The following is a 23,932-nucleotide window of genomic DNA, read 5'->3' as shown; positions in this document are numbered from 1 at the left end:
TCTCTAGGACATTGAAGGCATAAATCTCACTGCGTCATTTCGTTGTGAGTTAACAGCGCGAAAGGCAAAAGGGCAAGAAATAAACAATGTGAATCCGATAAGTCCAGTCACTAAGGATTTTCAGGCTTGACCTGCCCTGGTCAGTGGTGCAGGATAGAGGGCCCGACAAGTAATAGTGTCTAGTCATTCGGATAGGACAAAACAACGAGGTTGTGAATGCTTGAAGTTGAGCAACTTCTTAGCTTTGTATTGTTCAATTCTTGCCTGTCACACTGTGAATCAACTTCTTGGCATTGCACTAATCATTTCTTGACTGACAGATGGACATACAAAGGTGACAAAAACATGTTTCAACATAAAATGCATAGTGCATAAAAAGCATCTATTGAAAAATCTGCATAATATATGTAACATATTGTTTTTTGTAAATCTGTATGGTTCACTACGTGTACCTGTAACTATCAGAAATAACCATTGGCATCAAAAAATAGAAGGCTTCTCTATTGTCTGAAAATAAAATAAATTAAACACTGACTAATAAAAATTGATTGTCTATCATGATTAAATGTATTTGTTTTTGTTGGGGCACTGATAAATGGCTTCGACCTTGAGTAAATTATGCTAATGAAGACGGGCAAATGCCATGTAGTGAGCTAATGAAATATTGCTCTGAGTGATGACAGCAGTTTCCATCTCTCTTTATTGAATTCTAACTGCCAAGGGTTCTTTTTTGTTCCATTAGAAGCAACCGTAGCAAAGAATTTTTTTTCCGGTCCATTAGAAAGTCAAGACAGTGTTATGCATACGGTAATAATGAAGGTGAAATGAAACTGGAGCCAGAGAAAACCCATGAGGTTGGACAGCTAGGCGACCCTACTAAATTGCCACGTACCTAAGCGGGGGAATCGCTTATATTTGGGACCTAGAAATTGACACAAATCGGTCGCAACGCACATAATAATGTAATATGAATGTATATTATTTGTACATTCAATCGTCTCAATCAAATGGCAACGTCTAGCCTCTGGATATTCCAGTCTACACCGATATTGTGGAATATGCCATGGCGTACCCCTTTGACATGACGTCTATAGAAGTTCTTCCAGTCCCTTTTTACAAATGGCACGGAAACGCATTATGGTATTCGTGTACCAACCAATGGTAAAATGTTTATTTTGTCTTAAATATTGGATATCAGAAGTCCATCTTTTCCGGGTAAGATCAAATGATCAATGTTGATTTAAATTGACGGATCAGATAATTCGTGTTTTCAATGTCGAAGACTGGAGTTAGAGACTACTTTACTACAAACCTGAAGGCAATGCAACAGATCTTCCTCTCTTCATTGAGGCAGCTAGCCTCTGCAAGAATTCCATTATCTACTGATTATGTACTATTATTCAGTACATAATGAGCAACAAAATCACGATAGTTGTTTGAAGGATTTCCCATTAAAGTCTACCGTCATAATTCCTATTTATAGAACTGCAAATCGCGACGATGATTGGTTGATAAAAATAGATTTTTAGGTCCCATTCGGTTTATCCTCGTCCGGTCGATAAAATAAATAGGTCAATGAACATTATAAAACATAATATACCCGTATACACAAATCCGACTACAAAAATGCACAGTCTTGTTTTTCCTTCAATAGTCTTCAGATGGTCGAGATATATTTTTTTCATCCAAATGTTTCATGTATGTCAAGTGATTTGCCCTGTAGTGGCACCGGAGTGGTGCTTGAACGATGTTCTCCGAATAGTAAAGAGCGTCCTTATTAACGGTGTTGATATAATTTGCCACCGTTAAAAAAAAACATTCGCAATAATATGTTGTTGTGGAATGCAGTCTAAAAATCAATAATTTTATGTCATGAATGAGAATATTTTTAATACAGTAAGCATAATAAATGACAAGGAGACCGCCAGGCGTTATCAGCACAGCTCAAATAATAGTTATTCTGAAAAATACAAATCATGCAGACTGTTTTATTTGGTAGTCACATGACTGTGAGCACCGTTTTCTTAGTAAATATTTTCGAAATGGAACTTCGAATTCTGCCACATTTTCAGGAACTTTGATTTATCAGTAGTAGGAATAGTACAATACGCTGTACGAACTATTAAGCTTTATGTTAATTTACATGACCACAGACATTTCAGTCAGTAATCACTAGTCAAAAATTCAATCGTTACTAGTAAAGTACACAGGAATCTGACCTTGGCTTCTATCGTATACTAATAGTAATAGTCTAGTAATACTATTATATAATATAGGCTAGCCGATGCATACACTTGTGGGTAGAAAACAGTGTATTTTAGTTAATTGCAAATCGTCGTCTGAATCTGTATTTGTCATCTGGGGTTCCCCAAGTTTCTGTTCTTGGTCCGATTTTATTTACCCTCTATACGTCACCATTAGGAGATATTGTCAGAAAATATGGTCTCAGCTTTCATTTGTATGCTGATGATACTCAATTATATATTTCATTTACACCTAATTGTCCATCTTCTTTCAATTTATCAAAATTGCAACTTGAAAAATGTATTAGTGAAATTAGAAAATGGATGTCAAAGAACTTTCTAAAATTGAATGATGATAAAAAAAACGAATATTTGTTATTAGGCTCAAGGCATCAATTAAGTAAATCTGCACAAGATAACCCCCCTGTTGTAATTGGTAATTGTGATATATTTTCATCTTATTCTGCTCGTAATATTGGCGCTATCTTTGATAGTTTTATGCTTATGGGAGCTCAAGTAAATAATATTTGTAAATTGTGCTATTTTAATATTAGAAATATAGGTAAAATACGTAAATGTGTAACTGTAGAGGCCACTAAGTCACTTGTTAATTCTCTGGTCACTTCTCGATTAGATAACTTTAATTCACTTTTAGTTGGTTTACCTTTAAAGCTTATAGATAAATTACAAAAAGTACAGAATACTGCGGCTAGACTTGTTACTTTAACTAAGAAATGTGACCACATAACTCCTGTTTTATATAATTTACACTGGTTACCTGTTAAATATCGAATTGATTTTAAGATTTTATTACTTACTTTTAAATGTTTAAATAATTTAGCTCCTGTTTACGTCTCAGATCTTTTAGAACTTTATACACCTGGCCGAACATTACATACATCAGATAAACTACTTTTAAAGCCCAAAACTGTTCAACTAGTCTCCTATGGTCAGCGCTCTTTTAGTTATCAAGCACCTGTTTTATGGAATAATCTACCATTTAGTTTAAGATGTTGTACATCTCTGTATTCTTTTAAAAAACAACTTAAAACACATTTATTTAATCAGGCTTTTAACTGACTCTGTATACAATCGTTAACATGCCCATAATCTTGTTGTTTTTGTGTGATTTACATTGTCACTTTGTAAAGTGCCCCTGAACATGTTATATGAAAGGGTGCACTATAAATATGCTGTAATAATAATAATAATAATAATACTCGACTAGACAATATATAATAAAAAAAGAACAGGAATGCAATGCCTGCTGAAGCCTCGATTTTATCTGCTCTCGCTTTGGCTCGTTTTTTTTTCAACAATTCGTAATGTCAGGCAATCTAACCTCTGCCGATTCACTCTGATGATAGAATGATATGGTTTTTTTATATGCCCACATTTTCATGTGGACGTATATTGTCGTTGTCCCTGTTCGTCCGTCCGTCCACAATTGTTTGTGAACACTAGACTACAGTCACAATTTTTATCCGATTTCAATGAAACTTGCAATATAGGTTTATCACCCTAAGATCTCGGTTCCTTTCGATATTGGCATGCATCGGACTGTAACTTCATGGATTATGGCCCTTAATTCTACAAAAAATCACGTTTTTAGCTTGTGAACACTGTAGAGGTCACAATTTTTATCTGATTTGGTTTAAACTCAAAATGTATGTTTATAACCCACAGATCTCGATTCCTTATGATATTCGCGTATATCGGACCATAACTTCCTGAATTATGACCCCTGATTGTACGAAAAATTGCGTTTTTAGCTTGTTGATCCCATAGAGGTCACAATTTTTATCCGATTCAAAAAAAGGTGTGAATATATCACCATTAACCCTAAGAAAGGTGAGTTCGAATTTCGTAAAAATCGAACCGTTTTTTGCTTGTGGACCCCATAGACAGGTCTCTATAAAAGTTGAGTGTGCCTCCGCACACACTTGAAAATGTGCCTGCTACACAGGGATGTAGCCAGGATTTGGTGAGTGGTGTAAAATTTGGGAGGGGGGCGTGGTCTTTTATGAAAATTAAATCCTTCTTGGTGTATTTTCAGAGCATCTGCTGGCTTTTGTATTTGGTTCAGTGCAAATCAAATTTCCATTGATATATTCAAATTTTACCAAATTCACTTAATTTTCATCAATGATACAGGGATCTAAAAACTTTTTGACACCATCCAATCGAGCATAAAATTGTCCCGCCCCACTCTGTTTCTCTGGATAGATAAGTTGAGGACCTTTCGGTATTTGTTGTTTTGTTGGGTTTTTATTTAAACTAATTTGGGATGATAGGGTCTACTACGGCACACAAAAATAATTATGCTGTGACAGACATGGTTTGCGTACGTCGGCTTTTACCATGGCTTTGCCATTTAACCGCCGTGGAAAATTTTGAGCGCCAAGTTTGTGTACAGAGAAGGACGAAGGGGTTTAAATACGACTGGGCGGCTTCCTTCGATTTTTTCTTTGTGCTGGGCGGCAAAAAATAGTGCCGAACACAGGCGCCGCCCGGCGTGGCTACATCTTTGAAAATGTGCCTGCAAAAAAGTTTTTTAAAGCAAATGTGCCTGCGCACGCCGTGTGCATGTGTGCAGAAATATCGATGCCTGCCCATAGAGGTCACAATTTTTATCTGTTTTACAAAACCATTTGAACATATCACTGTTACACCCTAAGGATGGGTGAGTTCGAATTTTGTAAAAAATTGGACTGAAACTGACGGACAAAATGGACGCCCCTCGTTCACAAATAGTGTCAAAATATTGTGTATCAGGGTTGTCGATCATCTGGAGGTTACAATTTTCATCTAATTTTGATGAAATTTGAAATGCATGTTTATAACCCAAATATCTTGGTTCCTTTATATTTTCGTGCATATCGAATCATAACTTCCTGAATTATGGCCCCTGATTTTACGAAAAATCGCGTTGTTAGCTTGTGGTCCCTCTAGATGTCACAATTATTATCCGATTTAAAAAACGTTCAAATATATCACCATTACACCGTAATTTTGTTTGAGGTTGAGTTTCATGAAAATCGGACAAAAATTGCCAGACAAAATGGCCGCCCCTCGTACCTGAACAGTGTAAACATCTGGTATATCAAAGTTGTGGACCCTCTTAGAGGCCACAATTCTGATCCGATTTTGATGAAACTTGAAATGCAAGTTTATAACCCAAAGATCTTGGTTCCTTTCAATATTCGTGCATATGGAATTGTAACTTCCTGATTTATGACCTCTGGTTGTATGAAAAATCGTGTTTTTAGCTTGTGGTCCCTCTAGAGGTCACAATTATTATTCGATTTAAAAAATCCTTTGAATATATCACCATTACACCATAATGTTTGTTGATGTTGAATTTCGTGAAAATCAGGCCAAAACTGCTGGACAAAATGGCCGCCCCTCTAGAGGTCACAATTTTGATCCAATTTTGATGAAAGTTGAAATACATTTTTATATGTATCTTCCTGACTTATGGCCCTTGAATGTACAAAAAATTGCGTTTTTAGCTTGTGGTCTCTCTAGAGGTCACAATTATTATTTGATTTAAAAAAACGTTCTAATATATCACCATTACACCGTAACTTCCTGGATTTTAGCATGCAGATTTTCTAGAGGTCACAATTTTTTTTTTCAGATTTTAAAAATCGTTTAATTATATCACCATTCCACCATAATGGAGGTTGAATTCGAATTTCGGGAAAATCGAAATGAAACTGCCGTACTAAATGGCTGCACTTTGTATGCAAATTGTGTAAAAGTATGCTACGAAGGTTGTGGACCCTCTAGAGGTCACAATTTTTATCCGATTTTAATGATTTTAAAACATATCTTTATATCAGTCCCTTTTGATATTTGGGCATTTCAGACCATAACTTTCTGGATTATTGCCCCTGATTGTACAAAAAATCCTGTTTGTTTTTAGCTTGTTCTCTATCCATCTCTTGCAAAATGTGGGCGTATCCTGCCTGGCAGCCGCTGGTTTTCAATCTAGCCTTTTTGATTTGCATAAATACTCCCCACAAACGAATCATAGCCACTTGTTTTTAATATTTACATCACTTTCATTCGTTAACGTCTGTCATTGACTCGATGCGCTGGATAAGTTATTAGGCATTCAATGGCGCTGAACAAATATGCTCCGATTGTAATTGGAATATAAACCCAAGTGAAAGGACATGTACTGTGTTGTGTATTACTCAATATGGCGTTGTAACAAAAAACACCATTTTATTGACACTTATATTTGTCATAAAATAGCTGTAGGGTAGTGACGTCAGTGACTAATAGTAAACGTTAATAGCTTGGTCGACCATTTCTTGATTTAATTTTAAATGGATGACTGTTTAAATCCCAGCAGTATCCAAACCATCCGAGCTTGTCATGTAAATAAAGAGAGAGAGAAATGGGGTTTAACGTCCACTCGACACAAACTAGGTCATTTCGGGACTAATCGGGACTAACATATGGTTTAATTTTATTTACATAATTCGCTTGCGTGTAGGGGTCTTAAGCAGTGGGAGGAAACCGGAGAAAACCCACGAGGCTGGACAGGCGACCCTACTCCTTGCCACGTACAACTGGGGATTCGAAACCACGCCAGTCGACTCAATGACAGACTTTATGATACAGCGCGCGCACGCTAACCATTCAGCCATCCAACCCCCCGTGTAAATAAAGGTCTAATTATAATTAATAATCTCTATAACATCTGAAGCCTAAATAAAGACTTGCAATAGCCAGATTTAGTTCTTGCATAATGTATGTTTAATAATGAGAGCTAAAATTAACTTGCACCAATGTCATCCCTCTCAGTGATAGAATATTTACTGCTTATATATCACTCAGTTTGCTTATCTTGTACTTACATGTACCGGTACATTTAACTCTTTAACCCCTCCTCCAAATTCTGTAGGCCTACTTTAATTCTTAATCAAAATTCTACTTCTTGTCAATGTTGATGGATTATAGGTTTACAGATATATCGTTTTGTTTATTTTCTCTTTAGATAAATTTGTTTCTTTGTGGAGTTGCTGTATGGGGGTAATAATAGTGTAAATTGATTTATTATGAAGATGGAACAAAAGTATCGTGGTTTATGCTTACTCAAGTTAGAAGATTTGAAGTAAAAAAAATGGAAAGAAATAAGAGATTGACTACTGAGTATATTTGTGTACCTCAGTATGACAAGAATTACTCACCACTAGAAGTTTGTGGTGAAATGGTTTATGCTTCACCCAAACAAATGACCAAATATAACAGGTACAAATATTTCTAATCAAAACACAAAAAGACTCTCCACAAGTGAGGTATTCAAACAAATACCGGCAACGTCCGTAAAGAATATTTCTCAGGGATGGTAACTGCAAGGGACAGAAAACTGAAGTTCATTCTCATAGGCCTACACATTGACGTGCATGTCAAAGAACCCTTGACAATTGGAAATTAAAGCATATTAGTAGACAGCAGAATTTTGCTTCCTTGCATTGCACACGTAAGCATAAATTATAGAATCATCCATGTCCTTTGTTAGTTTCCTTCTTGGATATCCAGATTTTGCCTCTGGCAATCCAAAGGATTCCTATCAATACAATTAAAGGGTGATAATATTGACCCCTGGGAGTAATATGAAGTTCTATTTATGATATTGTCTACTGTAAAATGAATATGAAATATTAAAGATGTGTAATGTAAGATTTAGAGAAAGAGCTTGTGGTTCTTGCTATATAATAATTCAAAAATAGATATTGTCGATATTGAAAAATGAATATTGAATAGTTCAGTCAAATTACTTTATTCTGAGTGAAGTTATATTACTGGTTTAAGGTTTATGGATATAGTCTTGACTGTCAAGTACCTATTTATACGATAATAAACAAAGTCTAGATTATGTATTTTTGCATTAAATTATTAAATGGTGATTGTGTTTTAATCCATTCAAAATCATGGCCATCCGGTGGTATAGAGAGTTGATTGTCATGTGAATTCATGTAAATACCTAATTAATAATCTATATTGCATTTGAAGCCAAAGCAAAGACGTGTAATAAGCAGATTTAGCTCCTACATGTTCCTAAAGCAACCATTGCACAAGTTTTACAACATCTAGCCATTGCTAGATTAGTCTGAAATCCCCAAACTTTTAGTAGTTATTTCCCTTAACCACAGACGCGTGATACAAACATGTAAAGGAATAGATTCGTTTACAGCCGTTGAAAAACTCACGGAAAACCAAAACAAGCAACCTTACTAGCATAATGGAAGAACAAAAAGTAAAGTAGAAAGGTTTGAAGTAAGATACGAAGTGGGTCATAGCTGACAAGCGTAAAGTTCCAGCAACCTTGACATTGAATGGACCTTGAACTTTGCAACTCGATTATCAATTTTAGACATTTCAGTTGGAAAGTGCAACTTGGTATTCACTATGATATTTTCTATCAAGCAATCATAGAGGTCCCCAGCTGGATGAGGAACCAATCGAAATTAGTGCCAAAAAATTTAGGGTATTGATAAGATGTACCGAGTTAAAGCGAGATCAATCCTTCTATTGAAGATGCTCTTACATAATGCATCTTTAAAGGAACTAAATTTCAAGGCCAAAATGTATAATTGAATTAGGTTGACTGGATGTGTTATTTCGATTAATGAGGGTGCATGTTTCTAATCTCCAAAGATTAAGGAAAAGTCGTATTTAATACCGTCTTTCTGTTGCAACACTGGCTTTATGTACATTTATGTACCTGTAGACATAAAATTTTCAGAGAAGACAAAGTCAACACAATTTTATTTTTGACCCAAATCAAAACGGTCAGCTCATATTATGCGATTATCATTCAGTTTCATTTGAGTTTTTAATCAAACTGAAAAAATATTGAATTTCTGCTTTTAGAGATGATGATATGGATGATGTATTAGATAGATTAAACAACTGTAATCTGAAGAAACTAGAATATTATGTTTGTGCCGTCTGTAGCTGTAAGTCAGCCATTTTGTCTGGTGATTTAAGAGTCAACAGAGAGCAAACAAATGAAGAAGATTCAGAAGATGAAGGTAAGTAAAACTATCATATTCATCAGAGAATTATCTAAAGATGACTTCTAGTTTGGTGCGCATCTGTTTGTAACTTCTTCTGGGTTATGGCCCCAGCCTGGTGTGAAAGATTAGTTTCTTGTTAACATGCGGAGTTTGAACAATTTTGTATCGCCAAGTGTGAAGCATTGGGACCATGAGAGCATGGACTCCGTGGATTTTCATCATTCTCCATTGGTCTATCCGTCCGTCCATCAGCAATTTCTTATCAAAGTTGATGTGAAGCATTGGAATCATGACATGATGAACCCTATAGATTTTCACTGTTACCTGTAAATTGCATGGCAACCACTTATTTAACTTAGGATGTATAATTTAGAGAAATCACTAATTATAGCTTATATTTCAATTGTGTAAGCTTATTTTTCCCACATCTACAAAATAACAAAATATTGATGTGAATAGGAATTGGTGTTGAGGAGATCATGAATATTCTGCAAAAACATCAATACAAGCCTCCGAGTTGCCATGGTAATAAAGCTTTACTACGGTTGATTACATCATTTAGTGGGATAGGTGTAACAGATGACCAGTTGAATCAGGTAAAGAAACATTTGTTAAAACCATAGCTTGTACTCTTACCAAATACTACCCAATACCACCAAATACAAACTAAATACTTCCAAATACCACCACATCTCACCACTTCAATTATATAAAACAAAATAAGTTAATTCGTGGGAAACTTGTGAAAAAGGTACGGCAAAAGTGATGGTTGTGTCCAGTTACCTCACTACTCCCTACCAGAAATAAGAAATCAATCTATTTCTGTAAAATAATGGTCCAATATTACAAAAAAATGAGATAAAAGTAAAAATGTTTGGATACCAATATCTTTGCTTGTGGAAAATGAATTATTTTTTCAAAGTTTAGTGTTCCATTTATCACTGATACTATAAATAGATATTTCACATGGTTGCACTTATTATAGGAATTAACTCATTGACATTGAAGTAATTGAAGAATTTTTTCTGTTTTGGATAATAATAAGTTAAGGTAGTATGTGGTTGTATTTTGTAGTATTACGATGGAATTGAGGGATATTTGGGTAGACTTTCAGATGCTTCAGCTACTGGGTACTACGGATACTATAAATAGAATTTTCCGGTTTATTGTAATAATTTTGCTAATTCTGCGAACTAATTCTTTTTTATATATATATAATTGAAGTATTATTGTAGTTTTTTCACAATAATAAGGTAGTATTTGGTGGTATGAGCAGTTGTTCTTCAGTTTTATGTACTGGTTCAACTGAAAAGAGACAAAGTGATTACACTCAATCCAGTTGTCAAAATCCTAAAGCTGTTAACAACTTGCTCACACCACAGGACAATGTCTACGACAAGTTCAGATGGTATCAAATCATGACATGAATGTAATTTGAAAGTGCTTGAGAATGTTGCTATGCATATAATAGCAAATGGAAGAATATTTTGAATTATTTCTGTCTGGTCTTGAGCGTACTTTTGATTTCCTTTTCTAAATCTTTGTTTTCTTCGAACAGATTCAGGATTTATTATCATCAGAGAAATCGTCTTTTCAAGAAGTGACATTAACGTTTCTTTATCAGCTTTGTTTATATGAGGAAACAGCCATTAAAGTTAGTCAACATGCTATCATGGAGATGATATTTAATATTTTATCTTCACCAAATGATGTCCCTGTTCAAGTTGCAGCATTTAAAACTGTTGAAAAGGTAATCTTAATATTAAGGAATGAATATGAAATCATATAGAGAATAACAAATGGTAAAGAATTTCCTGAACTTGTGTATGAGGGATGTGGGGATTGTTACTCAGCAGATTGTAGGGCCTGTTTTTTTTTTTGCCCGTCATGGGTTTGATCCTGGGTTTGCATTTGACAAGGAAAAGGGTCACCTGCCTATCCTTATGACTTTTCTCATTGTACTCCAGTTTCCTCCTACATTTGTAATTTTTAAAGATCCCAATGTGTAAGCTAATTATTGGAATAAAGAATACCATATGTCAGTCTTGAAATGACCACATTTCTCTATCTCTCTCATTTTGTGGAATTTGCCCAGAGTCACAGAATTCATATTTAAAGATTTGCAATTCTCTGCCTTGTCCTGCAAGCTGCTTTGGCTATAATTGCCATATGCCATACTACGGTAATAAACAGGGCAGTAGCCTGATTTTTCTTTGTTAAATTTTTAATGTTTGTGAATATATTCAATATATTCCGTCTGTCTGTCCGTCACACTTTTTAGTACACAATAACTCCTAATTGAGCTAGAATGTTCAAACTTGGTGTGGGTATTTATTAGGTCAGTGCCTTGAAGGTGTTCGAAGATGAGCATTTTCTGCTTAGGGTAAGCAGAGATAAGCAATTTAATTGGTTGATGCTTTGGGACACAATAACTTTAATTCTAATTAAGTGAGAGTGATGGAACTTGGTCTAGAGTTTCTTTACACCAAAACCTTGACTCAGTTCGATAATGAGCATATTCTGCTCAAGGTAAGCAGAGCGAAAAGCAATTTGTTTGGTCGAGACTTTGGAACATAATAACTCTCATTCTAATAATTGAGCTAGAATGTTCACACTTGGCATAGGTGTTTATTAGTTGAATGCCTTGGTAGAGTTCGAAGATGAGCATTTTCTGCTTAGGGCAAGCAGAGATAAACAATTTGATTGGTTGATGCTTTGGGACACGATAACATTAATTCTAATTAAGTGAGAGTGAGGACACTTGGTGTATAGTTTTATCACATCAATACCTTAACTAAGTTCGATAGTGAGCATTTTCTGCTCGGGGTAAGCAGAGCGATAAGCAATTTGATTGGTCGATACTTTGGAACACAATAACTCTCCTTCTAAGTGAGGTAGAATGTTCAAACTTGGTGTAGGCGTTCATTAGGTGAATGCCTTGATGGAGTTCGATGATGAACATTGTCTGCTTACGGTAAGTAGAGATAAGGAATTTGATTGGTTGATGCTTTTGGGCACGACAACTTTGGTTTTAATTAAGTGATAGTGATGAAACTCCGACTATATATTCATTATATCATTACCTTGACTAAGTTCGATGATGAGAATTTTCTACTTAGGCTAAGGAGCGATAAGCAATTTGATTGGTCAAGACTTTGGAACATAACAAGATAGAATGTTTAAACTTGATATAGATGTTCATTAGGTGAATGTCTTGACTGAGTTCAATGATTAACATTTCGAGCTAAAGTTCATTGGTCGATGCTTTGTGCGATTAATTAATACGTGTCATCTATTTATTTTGGGATTTTGGCGGGGGGCATCAGACTCACTGTTGGCTTGTTCTTTCAGCTATTTACCTACAATAGTATCAGTGATAGTTTATGGAATCAAGTAGATACTTGTATTTTACCATGTATATTACGTACTTACTATACATCCAGTCCACTAGCTGTTAAATATAGTGCTACATGTTTGTTACGTTCTCTCTCCATGAATAAATCAACAGCTGATCTTCTAGGACAAGAAGCCTTATTGATATTAAAACAGTTTAAAGATTCTAGTGCTAGGTTAAAGGTTTGTTATGATATAAATAAAATGTTGTTTTTTTTAAAAAGTTTGTTGTTAATAAAAGATCTACCTTCTAAAGTAAAAGATAAAATAGAATTTAACTTTTACCAGGAAGAGAAGAACCTTCAGGTTTATGTACAACTTTTAAAGTCATGCTACATGTATCTGGCTTCCACAGCATTTATTTTGGCTATATTTCACAAATGGCCTAGCAATTGTCAATGACATATATGTACATAATTTTTTTAATACACATATAAGATTATATTACCTTAGATTATTTCTTTAATTTTGATTTTTTAAAGGAAATTTTTACTGAGATATTGGTAAATTTATATCGTCATCAAGGTTTAGTGGACAAAAAACTACTGGACACTAATCTACTACCAACCTGTTCCGACTTAATTAGTGAAGGTCCATGGTAAATATCTTAATTCATATTTTTATTATATCCCATATTTGAAGGATTCCAGATTGATACATATAATATAACGTCTAAGCACTGTGTTGTCCATCTTTTTATCATCCAAACTTTGTGGATTTCAACAGAAATATACTATTATTACTATGTTATCATATAGCATTTGTGATATTTAAGGACATTAAACCCCATTTAATTTCATTTCTGCTTGTATTTAATTACATGGCTCAGCTCCAGTAGTATGACACCTGGAAGAGTATATAATCTATTGACTGAGTTCTGATGTATCAATTTCTTCATTTCTTTCCCCTGTCTTTTTTGTAGTTCTAGTCAGACAATAGCATTATCACTTTTGTCAAGTTTATTAGAGGATGAGAAATACATATTAGTAACAATCAACCATAAATACCTTATACCATCCCTTCTTAACTGTTTACAACTCTCAGATTGCAGGTATGTATTATACATCTATTCAGCCTTTTTATACGCCCACATTCATGTGGACATATCGTTCCCTGAGAGGTAAAAGGTCGCAAGTGACAAAACAGGCAAATTTGATATTTTTGCACCAAAACTTTATAAATTGACCCCTCCAGGTTATTACAAACAATGGTGACAATTGCAATGATACAAACTACAATATGGGTAATTAATATTAGGTAGTAAGTGGAAAACTTTACCAAAATGTCACTGGAGAAAGGTAGTAAGTACACTGATGGCAGTGTAACAAGGTCGTAAGTGACATTTAAATATGTGCAGTAGCAACTTCTTTCTGGCAAACTTCTTTCTGGCTTTCCCACAAAAGCCTGTGTACATTTCATTTTGCGATAGTAGTGTTTAAAATTGATCAACCCGCAGTAGACTTTAATCCTTGAGTGACATTTAGGGATTGGGCACATTAAAAAACACAATACAATTTATATGGAAAAAATAATCACTGGTCTGTACACACATAGCACGACGTTTCGACAAGTATCCTCTTATCGTTGTCGTTTTGTGCTTGATAACAATAAGGGGATACTTGTCGAAACGTCGTGCTATATGTGTACAAAACAGTGATTGTTTTTTCGATATAAATTGTGTTGTGTTTTTTTTTTCACAGTAGACTACACAAAGAACGGGGCTGTAGGGGGGCCTTTTTGCGATACTGCATGTAAGAGACGCTTTTAATACCCCACGTTCGCCGTTTCAATGGACTGTAGTACGGTATGCGTACACACTAGAGCGAATGGGAACTAGAGAGGGATAGAGAGAGGGTTGTGATGCAATGAGACGCCCCTTGAGAGAGAGAGAGAGAGAAGGAGCGATGGGTGGGGGGGTCTGAGAGCGAGAAAGAGAGTAAGAGAGATCCACATTGTAACTTAAAGATAGGGCTATAGAGAGCTAGAGAGGGGGGGGGGGTAGTTAAAGAGGTGGGCTAGGGACAGAGAACTAGCGGGAGTGAGGGCTAGAGAGAGCGAACTAGAGAGGACGAGGGCTAGAGAGCGAGCTTAAGAGTGGAGTAGAGAGAGAGAGAGGGGGTGGGGGCTGAGAGCGAGAAAGAGAGATCCACATTGTAACTTAGAGAGACAGGGCTATAGAGAGGGAGATGGGGGGGGGGTAGCTAGAGAGGCGGGCTAGGGACAGAGAGCTAGCGGGAGCGAAGGCTAGAGAGAGCGAACTAGAGAGGACGAGGGCTATAGTGAGAGGACAAGAGCTAGAGAGCGAGCTTAAGAGTAGAGAGAGAGAGAGATGGGGATTAACGTCCACTTGGTTCAATTTTACTTCAATAATTCGCTTGCGCGTAGGGGTCTTTTATCAGTGGGGAAACCGGAGGACCCGGGGAAAACCCACGAGGTTGGACAGACAATCATACTCCTTGTCACGTACAACCGGGGAATCGAAATTACGCCAGTTGTTTCAGTGACAGACCTTATGATACAGCGCACACATGCTAACCGTTCGGCCATCCACCCCCCCCCCCCCCACACACACACACACCCTGAGAAAGATAAGAAACAAGATGGAAAGAGCTAGAGAAAGAGAGAGATGGTGAGAGCTAGAGAGCGTAAGATAGAGAGAGACCTAGAGAGATAGCGACACGGAAAGTGACGGCTACAGAATGGGCTAGTGAGGGAGGGACTTAAGAGAGTTATCGGTAAGGGGGGGAGGGAGCTAGAGGGAGAGAGATAGCTAGAGGGCGAGTGGGGAGGTCAAAAAGCGCTAGAGAGTTGGCTGCCAAGGGATGAGACTTGTCCCTCGAGAAGAGAGAGAGAGAGAAGGGCGGGGTGGGGCTACAGAGAACAAGCTAAGGGGGGGGGTAGGGAGTTAGCTCGCAAAAGAAAGAGGTGAGGGAGAGCTTGACCTCGAGGGAGAACAAGCTAGAGAGAAGGGCGAGAGCTAGAGAGTAAGCTTAGACTATTAGAGAGAGATAGAAAGAAAGAGAATCCACAAGATAAAGAACAAGAGAAAGAGCAAGAAAGATAGGGAGAGAGGGCGTGAGCTAGAGAGAAAGCTAGAGCGCGTGAGATAGAGACCTAGGAAGATAGCGAGATAGAAGGCAAGAGCTAGAGATGGAGAGATGGGGGGGGGTCTAAAGAGAACTATCGATATGAGGAGAGCAATCTAGTGGGTGAGGGGCGGAGGGGGTGGGGGGTTAGAGAGAGATAGTGATAAGCCTGCGATGTGATGATACTATCAATCTACTGTGAGAAGGATAGAAGAGATCGAGAGAGAGAATGAGCTAAAGGCTGAGGGTGGTAGGGAGGGAGCTAGCAAGGGTAGGGAGTAGCGATAGAGAAGGGAGAGCGGGGGGGGGGGGCACAGCAAGGGAGAGTGGGTACTAGAGCGAGATAACAAGTGGGCGAGATAGAGAGGTGAAGAGAGTGAGATAGAGAGAAGGTTGTACGATACCGTGAGGCTTGACAGGGAGGGAGCGCGCGAGAGCCAGAGAAAGGTATCAAGATAGCGTGAGGGATAGAGGGAAGAGGGGCCTGGGGTTAGAGAGGGGTATAACATCCACTGAACACAAACTAGGCCATAATTTTACTTCAATAATTTGCTTGCGCGTAGGGGTCTGTATCAATGATAGAAAGTCGGAGAAAACCCAACAAGGTTGAGCAGGCTACCATGCCACTTAACTCAATTACAGACCTTAAGATCCAAAGCGTACCCGTAAGACCAATATAACTTCCACCCCATGGCAAAATCACATAAGGTCGTAAACAGCAATAAGTATGTATCTTTGGTTATAGGTAGAGAGTAGAAAAAGGTCGTAAGTGACTTTTCCGAGTTACCACACCTGATAACTGAAAACTTTATATTGCATTTCTAGCTATTCCCAATCATAACATACTGTACAAAATATTAGAAAAAACAATAAATAAACAATTTTACAGGACCATTTTCAAACCTTTAAACTCGATTTTCTCGAAAAGTGAAAAATGTCACTTACGACCTTTTCCCTCTCAGGGGACGATATATTGTCGTTGCCCCTGTCCATCCATCCAGAATTTGTTTGTGGACACTATACAGGTCACAATTTTTATCTGATTTTGACGAAACGTGAAATAAAGCTTTATCTCCCAAAGATCTCTGTTCCTTTCGCAATTGGCATGTATCGGACTGTAACTTCATAGATTATGGCCCCTGATGGTAGGAAAAATAATGTTTTTAGCTTGTCGACAATCAAGAGGTCACAATCTTTATCCAATTTTGATAAAACTTGAAATGTTTGTTTATATTATAAATTTTATAACCTAAAGATCTTTGTTACTTTTGATATTCGTGCATATCGTATCATAACTTTTTGGATTATGGCCCCTGATTGTACGAAAAATCACTTGTAGTGTAACGGTGATATATTTGAATGTTTTTTCAATTCTGATAAAATTGTGAACTTTAGAATGTGATTTTTCGTACAACAAAGGGGGGGGGGGGGATACTTACCGTTCGATATGTGTGAATATCGTAGAAGCAAAGAATAATAAAATCAGTCTTAGTAAGGTTATTTAATTTAGTGTCTCATAACTTTCTTTACTCAGACAAATCTATTTGTTATTTTCAGGAAAGTTAGAGAAGCAGCCATTTGTGTTTTAAAACATGTTACCAGAAGTCAACAACCCAAGATAGCTCATGATTTTATGACACAGATAGGAATTTATTTTCAAGCTGATTGTGATGATACTGTGATACATAATCATCTGATGTATCCAGTATTGTTAAAACATCAAACAGAAGAAAAACTCTGGAGCTCTATGGATCAGTTTATACATCTGATTGTCATGGCTATAAGCAAAGAAGGTTAATTGTTATCTATAACTAAGGGTGTGTTTGATTTGGCCTATTCGTGACTAATATTCTGGTTGATCTATCAATAAGAGTGTTTGATTTGGCCGATTCGTGACTAATATTCTGGTTGATCTATCAATAAGAGTGTTTGATTTGGCCGATTCGTGACTAATATTCTGGTTGATGTATCAATAAGAGTGATTGATTTGGCCGATTTGTGACTATTATTCTGGTTGATCTATCAATAAGAGTGTTTGATTGGGCTGATTCGTGACTAATATTCTGGTTGATCTATCAATAAGAGTGTTTGATTTGACCGATTTGTGACTAATATTCTGGTTGATGTATCAATAAGAGTGATTGATTTGGCCGATTTGTGACTATTATTCTGGTTGATCTATCAATAAGAGTGTTTGATTGGGCTGATTTGTGACTATTATTCTGGTTGATCTATCAATAAGAGTATTTGATTGGGCTGATTTGTGACTATTATTCTGGTTGATCTATCAATAAGAGTATTTGATTGGGCTGATTTGTGACTAATATTCTGGTTGATCTATCAATAAGAGTGTTTGATTTGACCGATTTGTGACTAATATTCTGGTTGATGTATCAATAAGAGTGATTGATTTGGCCGATTTGTGACTATTATTCTGGTTGATCTATCAATAAGAGTGTTTGATTGGGCTGATTTGTGACTATTATTCTGGTTGATCTATCAATAAGAGTATTTGATTGGGCTGATTTGTGACTATTATTCTGGTTGATCTATCAATAAGAGTATTTGATTGGGCTGATTTGTGACTAATATTCTGGTTGATTGATCAATAAGAGTGTTTGATTGGGCCCATTGTGACTAATATTCTGGTTGATCTATCACATTGTGACTATTATTCTGGTTGATCTATCAATGAGAGTGTGTTTGATTGGTCTGATTCCGGACTAATATTCTGTTTGTTCATTCAAGAAGTTAAGCTTTAAATATGTGAAATTTGTATCTTAATAAAAAACATCATTGATCACTTATGTGTGAAATCAGAAATTAGATTTGAAATAAACCATGGAAGGATTGTATTTCAACCCAATTCAAATTAAGACATCTGCTGTTATATAATACAACTTTAATAATAATCATGTCTAGATTTTGAATATTTCATTTATTCCTCCATCGATTTTTCATGCTTGTAAAGTAGGACATTAAACATGCTTGTGTCTACAATTAGATAACACTTTATTTAGAATTTAAATACCGGTATATGGAATATTAAAATTTATAAAGTAAAAGACAATTATCCTTTCTTTTTTTTTTTCTTTTTTTTGCTTTCAGCTGAATTAACAAACTTTGAAGGTGTGGATGGACTAATGACCTGTAATTTAACCCTGAATCAAGTGGGATGTCTGACACATCTGTCTCAAATACTATCTAATTTATGTGTTTGGCCCATAGAAAAACATAAATCTTCTTTACCAAAAATAGAAGTAAATGATTTGAGTGAAGATCATGAAATAAAGTAAGTATGAATCAAAACAGTATCAAGAAAGGACAGACTAAGTTTAAATACAACTTTCTTTTGATTATTTATATATTTGCACATTTCAATAAGCCAAACTCAGTATTGGTCAGGGGGCTTTCAGAACTGTTAGCATTTAAGTTCAACTCCAAGTCATCAAATTGTTCACTTGGTGCGGAGACAAACGATTTTGTAATGTTTATTTTTTTAATTCACATTTTTCTTTGTTAATATCCCCCTTGTAATTGATTTACTTGAGAAATGATAATATTCTTTTGTTCCTTCAGCCGGGCAAAATTTCCCTCGTAGCACACTTTATGGCTTATGCCCGTCTTCATTAGCCCAGTATAGGAGCAGAACAGTAGGACGTTAAACCCCATTTCATTTCATTGTTCCTTCAGACTATTGGCCATTCAACTATCTGTATAGACAGATATTGATTGAATTTTTATTTGATTTTAACGAAACTTGAAATATAGGTTTATCTCCCAAAGATCTCGGTTCCTGTCGACATTTGCTCATATCGGACCATAACTTACTGGATTATGGCCCATGATCATACAAAAAATCATATTTTAGCTTGTGGTCCCTAGGTCATGATTTTTATCCAATTTAAAAAAATGTTTGAATATATGACCGTTAGACCATAATGACAGTTGAGTTCAAATTTCGAAAAAATCAGACTGAAACTGACAAACAAAATGGGAGCTCCCTGTACGCAAATAGTGTTAAAGTATGTAATATCAAGGTTGTAGACACTTTAACGGTTACAATTATTATCCGATTTTGATGAAACTTAAAATATATGTTTATATCTCAAAGATCTTGTCTCTTTTGATATTCGCACATTTCTGACTTTAACTTCCTGGATTATGGTTCCTGATTGTATGAAAAATCGGGTTTTTGTTTTATAGCTTGTTCTCTATCCATCTCGTGCATAATGTGAGCGTATCTTGCCTGGCAACCTCTGGTTATCATTTTTAAAGCTAAGGGCTACATGAACCTTAAAATAAGAAAAGTTGAATATTATAAATGTATTTTATCCTCTTTAGGTTCATGTTGTCTAAGATGAACCGTTTCTTAACTTTAGACGTATGGCACAGAGCTGGAACCAACATGATGACAATTTTACGTAAATTCAGCAGAAAGTTGCAGACATGCCTTGACTTTTCACCAACCTGTGAAACTATTCAAACAACTACACCTGGTTTACTCACAGAAAAAGAAAATGAACTTGTCCAAAATGTTCTAAGATTATTAGCTTTTATTTCTGTGGCAACTTGTCAAAATTTCAAGTTATCGAACAACAATAGTATGAAAGCTAACAAACCGTCTGCTAAAACACAGATCTGGGTAGATTCCAATCCTCATTTAACCAGCAGTATTGATAGAGTATCACAAGTTATTGATCCAGAGATAGCTCTTAAAGATAAACAGACTATGGAAGCTGTCCATGAAGGGAAACTAATAAGACAACACTTATATGAACAAAATTTATATGGAGTGTTGAGTCCATTCCTAGAATCTAAAGATACAAGAATAAGTGTAAGATATAAACATTTAAATAAAAAATTCTGTTTGTATGTAGTTTGTGGTAATAATTCAATGTTTCACATATAAAGTACTGGCCTAGTTTTTCTGTAGTTTAATAATTATTTTTTTTTATAATGGATATGCATACTAAACGCAAGAATTATCAATGTCTAGAGGGTTAAGAATAGATAAGTTAATAAAGGTATAATAATTAATAAAAGCATACAATTCAAGGTGTTTTTATCGACCACTGATTAGCCAAAGTGATTTGCATTCAATCAAATTTTCATCTCTAACCTCCATCTAATTCAAATTGGTTACCCTAATCAACGAATTTCCGAAGCGATTAAATCAAATCGCCAAATCACTTCAGGGTGCGATTTGACGATTTGATCGGGTGATCACGTGTTTTTTTTCAACTGTGTCCAGCCACAACAATTGTTTACAGCTAATCGGAGCATTTAACGAACTCGCCAAAGTACTTTGAAATTGACTATACTGTCACATGAAATCTCCACTAAATTCAAATCGATTTGGCAAGTCGATAAAAAAGCCTTCAATCATATGTTTAATTGCCAATAATGAGTTATCTCCCTTGACACACTTTTATGAATTGAGAATTAAAATATCATTATTCAGATAATAAAGCATGAGTGGATTCCATATTCAAAATTTATTATTTTTGTGCTGTTTATTTTGGAGGGGTTGAAAAAAAAAAACCCATAATCAATTAGAAATTAACAGAACCAATAGAGATTTCAAGTGATTACATCAACACAGTTTTTGATTGCCAAAATTGCACACTATGAATGGTTTATCATCCTTGACTTGTGAAATTTACTGTTGATATCAGCTTTAATCTAGAGAAATTGAAAATAGTAGTGAAATCTGATATCATAATGCGCATTCTTACACATAAAATTATACCAAAAATGTGAGTTATTCTTATAGTTTGAATCAGCACACATATTAAGCATATTTACTATTGTATCTACTTACCATGTAGGCTATATTTTTAGGAATATAAAATCATGTTATTTAATTGTTTGTAGGTAATGTCACCACTGATATTAAGATGTTCTGTACAACCATTGGATGATATATTTGAGACTGATGAGGTAATTACTCCTCAACCTCCTTCAAACAAACCTAAAAGATCCAGGTAAGTAAAGATATAATAAAATAGTAACTCTTGTTGAATACTATTCTATGAAGAGGATAGAGAAATCAATTTGAGTTGAATATTTGTTTGAGAAGTTCACATAGTTAGTGGGTAATTATAACACGGTGTACTTTGAACAAATTAATTCCAATTTCTTAAATTTGGTTAAAAGTTTTGCATAGCTAGTTGTGCTGTTATAGATTGAAACATTTGGTAAAATGTCTTTGATAATTTGTATTTTAATTTGCAAAAACTATTTTTTAGACCTCAATCTGCCATCACAAGAAGTAATAGGCATAAAATAGAGTTGGCTTTACATGGCATGTCTCCACAGTTATCTTCATCCATGAAGAAAATTCTTGGACAAAGACCAGTTTCAGCTTGTAACAGAAACAAAACAGGTAAAGATTGTTATCCAGTTAGTAAGTGCAATCATAAACAGCCCTGCTGCACAATGTTGCTGAATGTCTTTTGTCATGAAGCTTTTTTTTTCCATTCTCTAGTCTTCAATTGGCCTTCCTCTATAAATGCTGCTAATTTGTCGTGTATCTGAATTTATATGTGGACATTAATATTTAGGACTGGATAATCGTTTGATACTATAGGGCAAATAACGAAACACTTTAAGTATGAGTTTGGAATTGTTCGGGAAAGTGTGACTACTTTTGCTTGAAATAATTTAGATATTAACTGTCTATTGAAGGGATTGGGATGTGTGCAATTTTCTCAATTACACGAAGAGTAACAATCCCAATCCTTTGTGCAAGTGTATTTTTATTGTGTTTCGTTATATCATGTTTCTACTTGCACCCAACCTGTTACAGGGGCTGATAGAACATAATATGTGTGTCACTCTGTTGTAATCCTCTAAAAGAATTTTAATAATTTGCTACCCTTTCTGTTTATCAGATCAAAAGACAACATTGAAACCACCAGTTGATGGCAACAAACCACTAACTCAACAATGTCGTCAGTCAGCAGTACGAACTTGTGGTCCACGGCTATTGAAAGGCATCTTCAGTAAATCTAGAGATGTAAAGAAGAGTTGTCTGCTTCTCATTCAAGATCTTGTTAAATATGGAACTGTAAGTTACATACAGTCAGCTCATAATGGTTAATAAAATTCTTTCCCTGAGCAGACATTTTCACTGTATATGTAAATGAATGGTTTTTATATGCTCACATTTAATGTGGAAGTATATGTCATTACATATAATAATTTAGTACTCTACCTACCATAATGACAGAGTTTACCGGGTATATTAAGTTGTACACAGCACTACCACATTTTACACTCCTCATGATCTTTGCATAATCAGTAGATTCTCTGCACATCATCAACCGAGGACTATATAAAAATAGGTTTCTAATTTTACATTCATCTAGGACCTCAAAACAATAGGTCTGTCAAGCAACGGCAGATCACTGGCATTGGATCGAATCCAGAAAAAGGTTTCTACAGTCAAAGGTTTCAGTCGGTTTTACCGATACGAGACCCCACCCACCCCGCTAAGATACATTGTCTTAGGTACCGGGCAAACCCCTCTTGCAAAAATTCTGGGATCCTCCCCTGTACAATTATTAATGGTAGAAAGCACAATCTTGTTTGGCTCTGGATTTACAAACATGTTCAGAACACAGGTATTTGTGATTGTTCTGGATGTTTCAGAATTATCTATAAAATAGAGAAACCAACCGCTGCCAGGCAAGATATGCCCACATTTTGCAAGAGATGGATAGAGAACAAGCTAAAAACAAAAGCGATTTTTTGTAAAATCAGGAGCCATAATCCAGAAAGTACTTTCATATTACAAAGAGCAACCATTTTGTTGGACAGTTTGTTTTCGATTTTCCCCTTCATTATGGTGGAATAGTGATATATTTAAACGGTTTTAAAATTGGATAAAAAAATTGCTATCTCTAGAGAATCCACAAACTAAAAAGCATGATTTTTCATACAATCAGGGGCTGTAATCTAGGAAGTTACATTGGCCAGTGATCCGGATTGAGGACCTGACAAGGACAGCTGTCTAGTCGTTCGGATGGGACGAAAAACTGAAGTCCTGTGTACACATTGGCGTGCACGTAAAAGATCTCTTGACAGTTGGAATTTGATATAAAATTATTCCGTAGTGCTGCTGTCTGGGCAAAATTTCCCTCATAGCACACTGTATGTTATATTTCAA

The 23,932-nt window shown here is 35.7% G+C and overlaps 2 protein-coding genes across 6 annotated transcripts in view; one reads left to right on the top strand and one right to left on the bottom strand.

Annotated features, from left to right (window-relative positions):
• The window catches only part of LOC126810017 (E3 ubiquitin-protein ligase HACE1), a 34,100-nt gene extending 32,652 nt beyond the window's left edge, over positions 1-1,448 (bottom strand). For both annotated transcript variants that reach the window (XM_050534921.2, XM_050534923.2), the window contains exons 1-2: positions 1,313-1,448; positions 453-507 (exon numbers count right to left, since the gene is read on the bottom strand). In XM_050534921.2, coding sequence (XP_050390878.1) covers positions 453-507; positions 1,313-1,376 — 119 coding nt within the window. In that variant the 5' untranslated portion in view covers positions 1,377-1,448. The remainder of the gene's footprint in view (positions 1-452; positions 508-1,312) is intronic.
• Positions 1,449-2,008: 560 nt separating this feature from the next.
• Positions 2,009-23,932, top strand: part of LOC126810007 (uncharacterized) — a 25,019-nt gene continuing 3,095 nt past the window's right edge. Inside the window, exons 1-15 of one of the 4 annotated variants that reach the window (XM_050534904.2) lie at positions 2,038-2,112; positions 2,626-2,679; positions 7,255-7,508; positions 9,135-9,295; positions 9,740-9,876; positions 10,839-11,030; positions 12,632-12,856; positions 13,156-13,271; positions 13,596-13,724; positions 17,317-17,552; positions 18,868-19,051; positions 20,142-20,596; positions 21,637-21,746; positions 22,011-22,147; positions 22,656-22,831. In XM_050534904.2, coding sequence (XP_050390861.1) covers positions 20,168-20,596; positions 21,637-21,746; positions 22,011-22,147; positions 22,656-22,831 — 852 coding nt within the window. In that variant the 5' untranslated portion in view covers positions 2,038-2,112; positions 2,626-2,679; positions 7,255-7,508; ... (7 more) ...; positions 18,868-19,051; positions 20,142-20,167. Of the gene's footprint in view, positions 2,113-2,625; positions 2,680-7,254; positions 7,509-9,134; positions 9,296-9,739; positions 9,877-10,838; positions 11,031-12,631; positions 12,857-13,155; positions 13,272-13,595; positions 13,725-17,316; positions 17,553-18,867; positions 19,052-20,103; positions 20,597-21,636; positions 21,747-22,010; positions 22,148-22,655; positions 22,832-23,932 lie in introns of all 4 variants that reach the window. The other 3 variants (XM_050534898.2, XM_050534899.2, XM_050534901.2) reach the window with 3 other exon arrangements.

The sequence above is a fragment of the Patella vulgata genome, chromosome 2, assembly GCF_932274485.2.
Source record: "Patella vulgata chromosome 2, xgPatVulg1.2, whole genome shotgun sequence".
NCBI classification, from domain to species: Eukaryota; Metazoa; Mollusca; class Gastropoda; family Patellidae; genus Patella; species Patella vulgata.
Note: the sequence above shows the minus strand (reverse complement) of the source record. Positions and strands in the feature narration are given on the sequence as shown.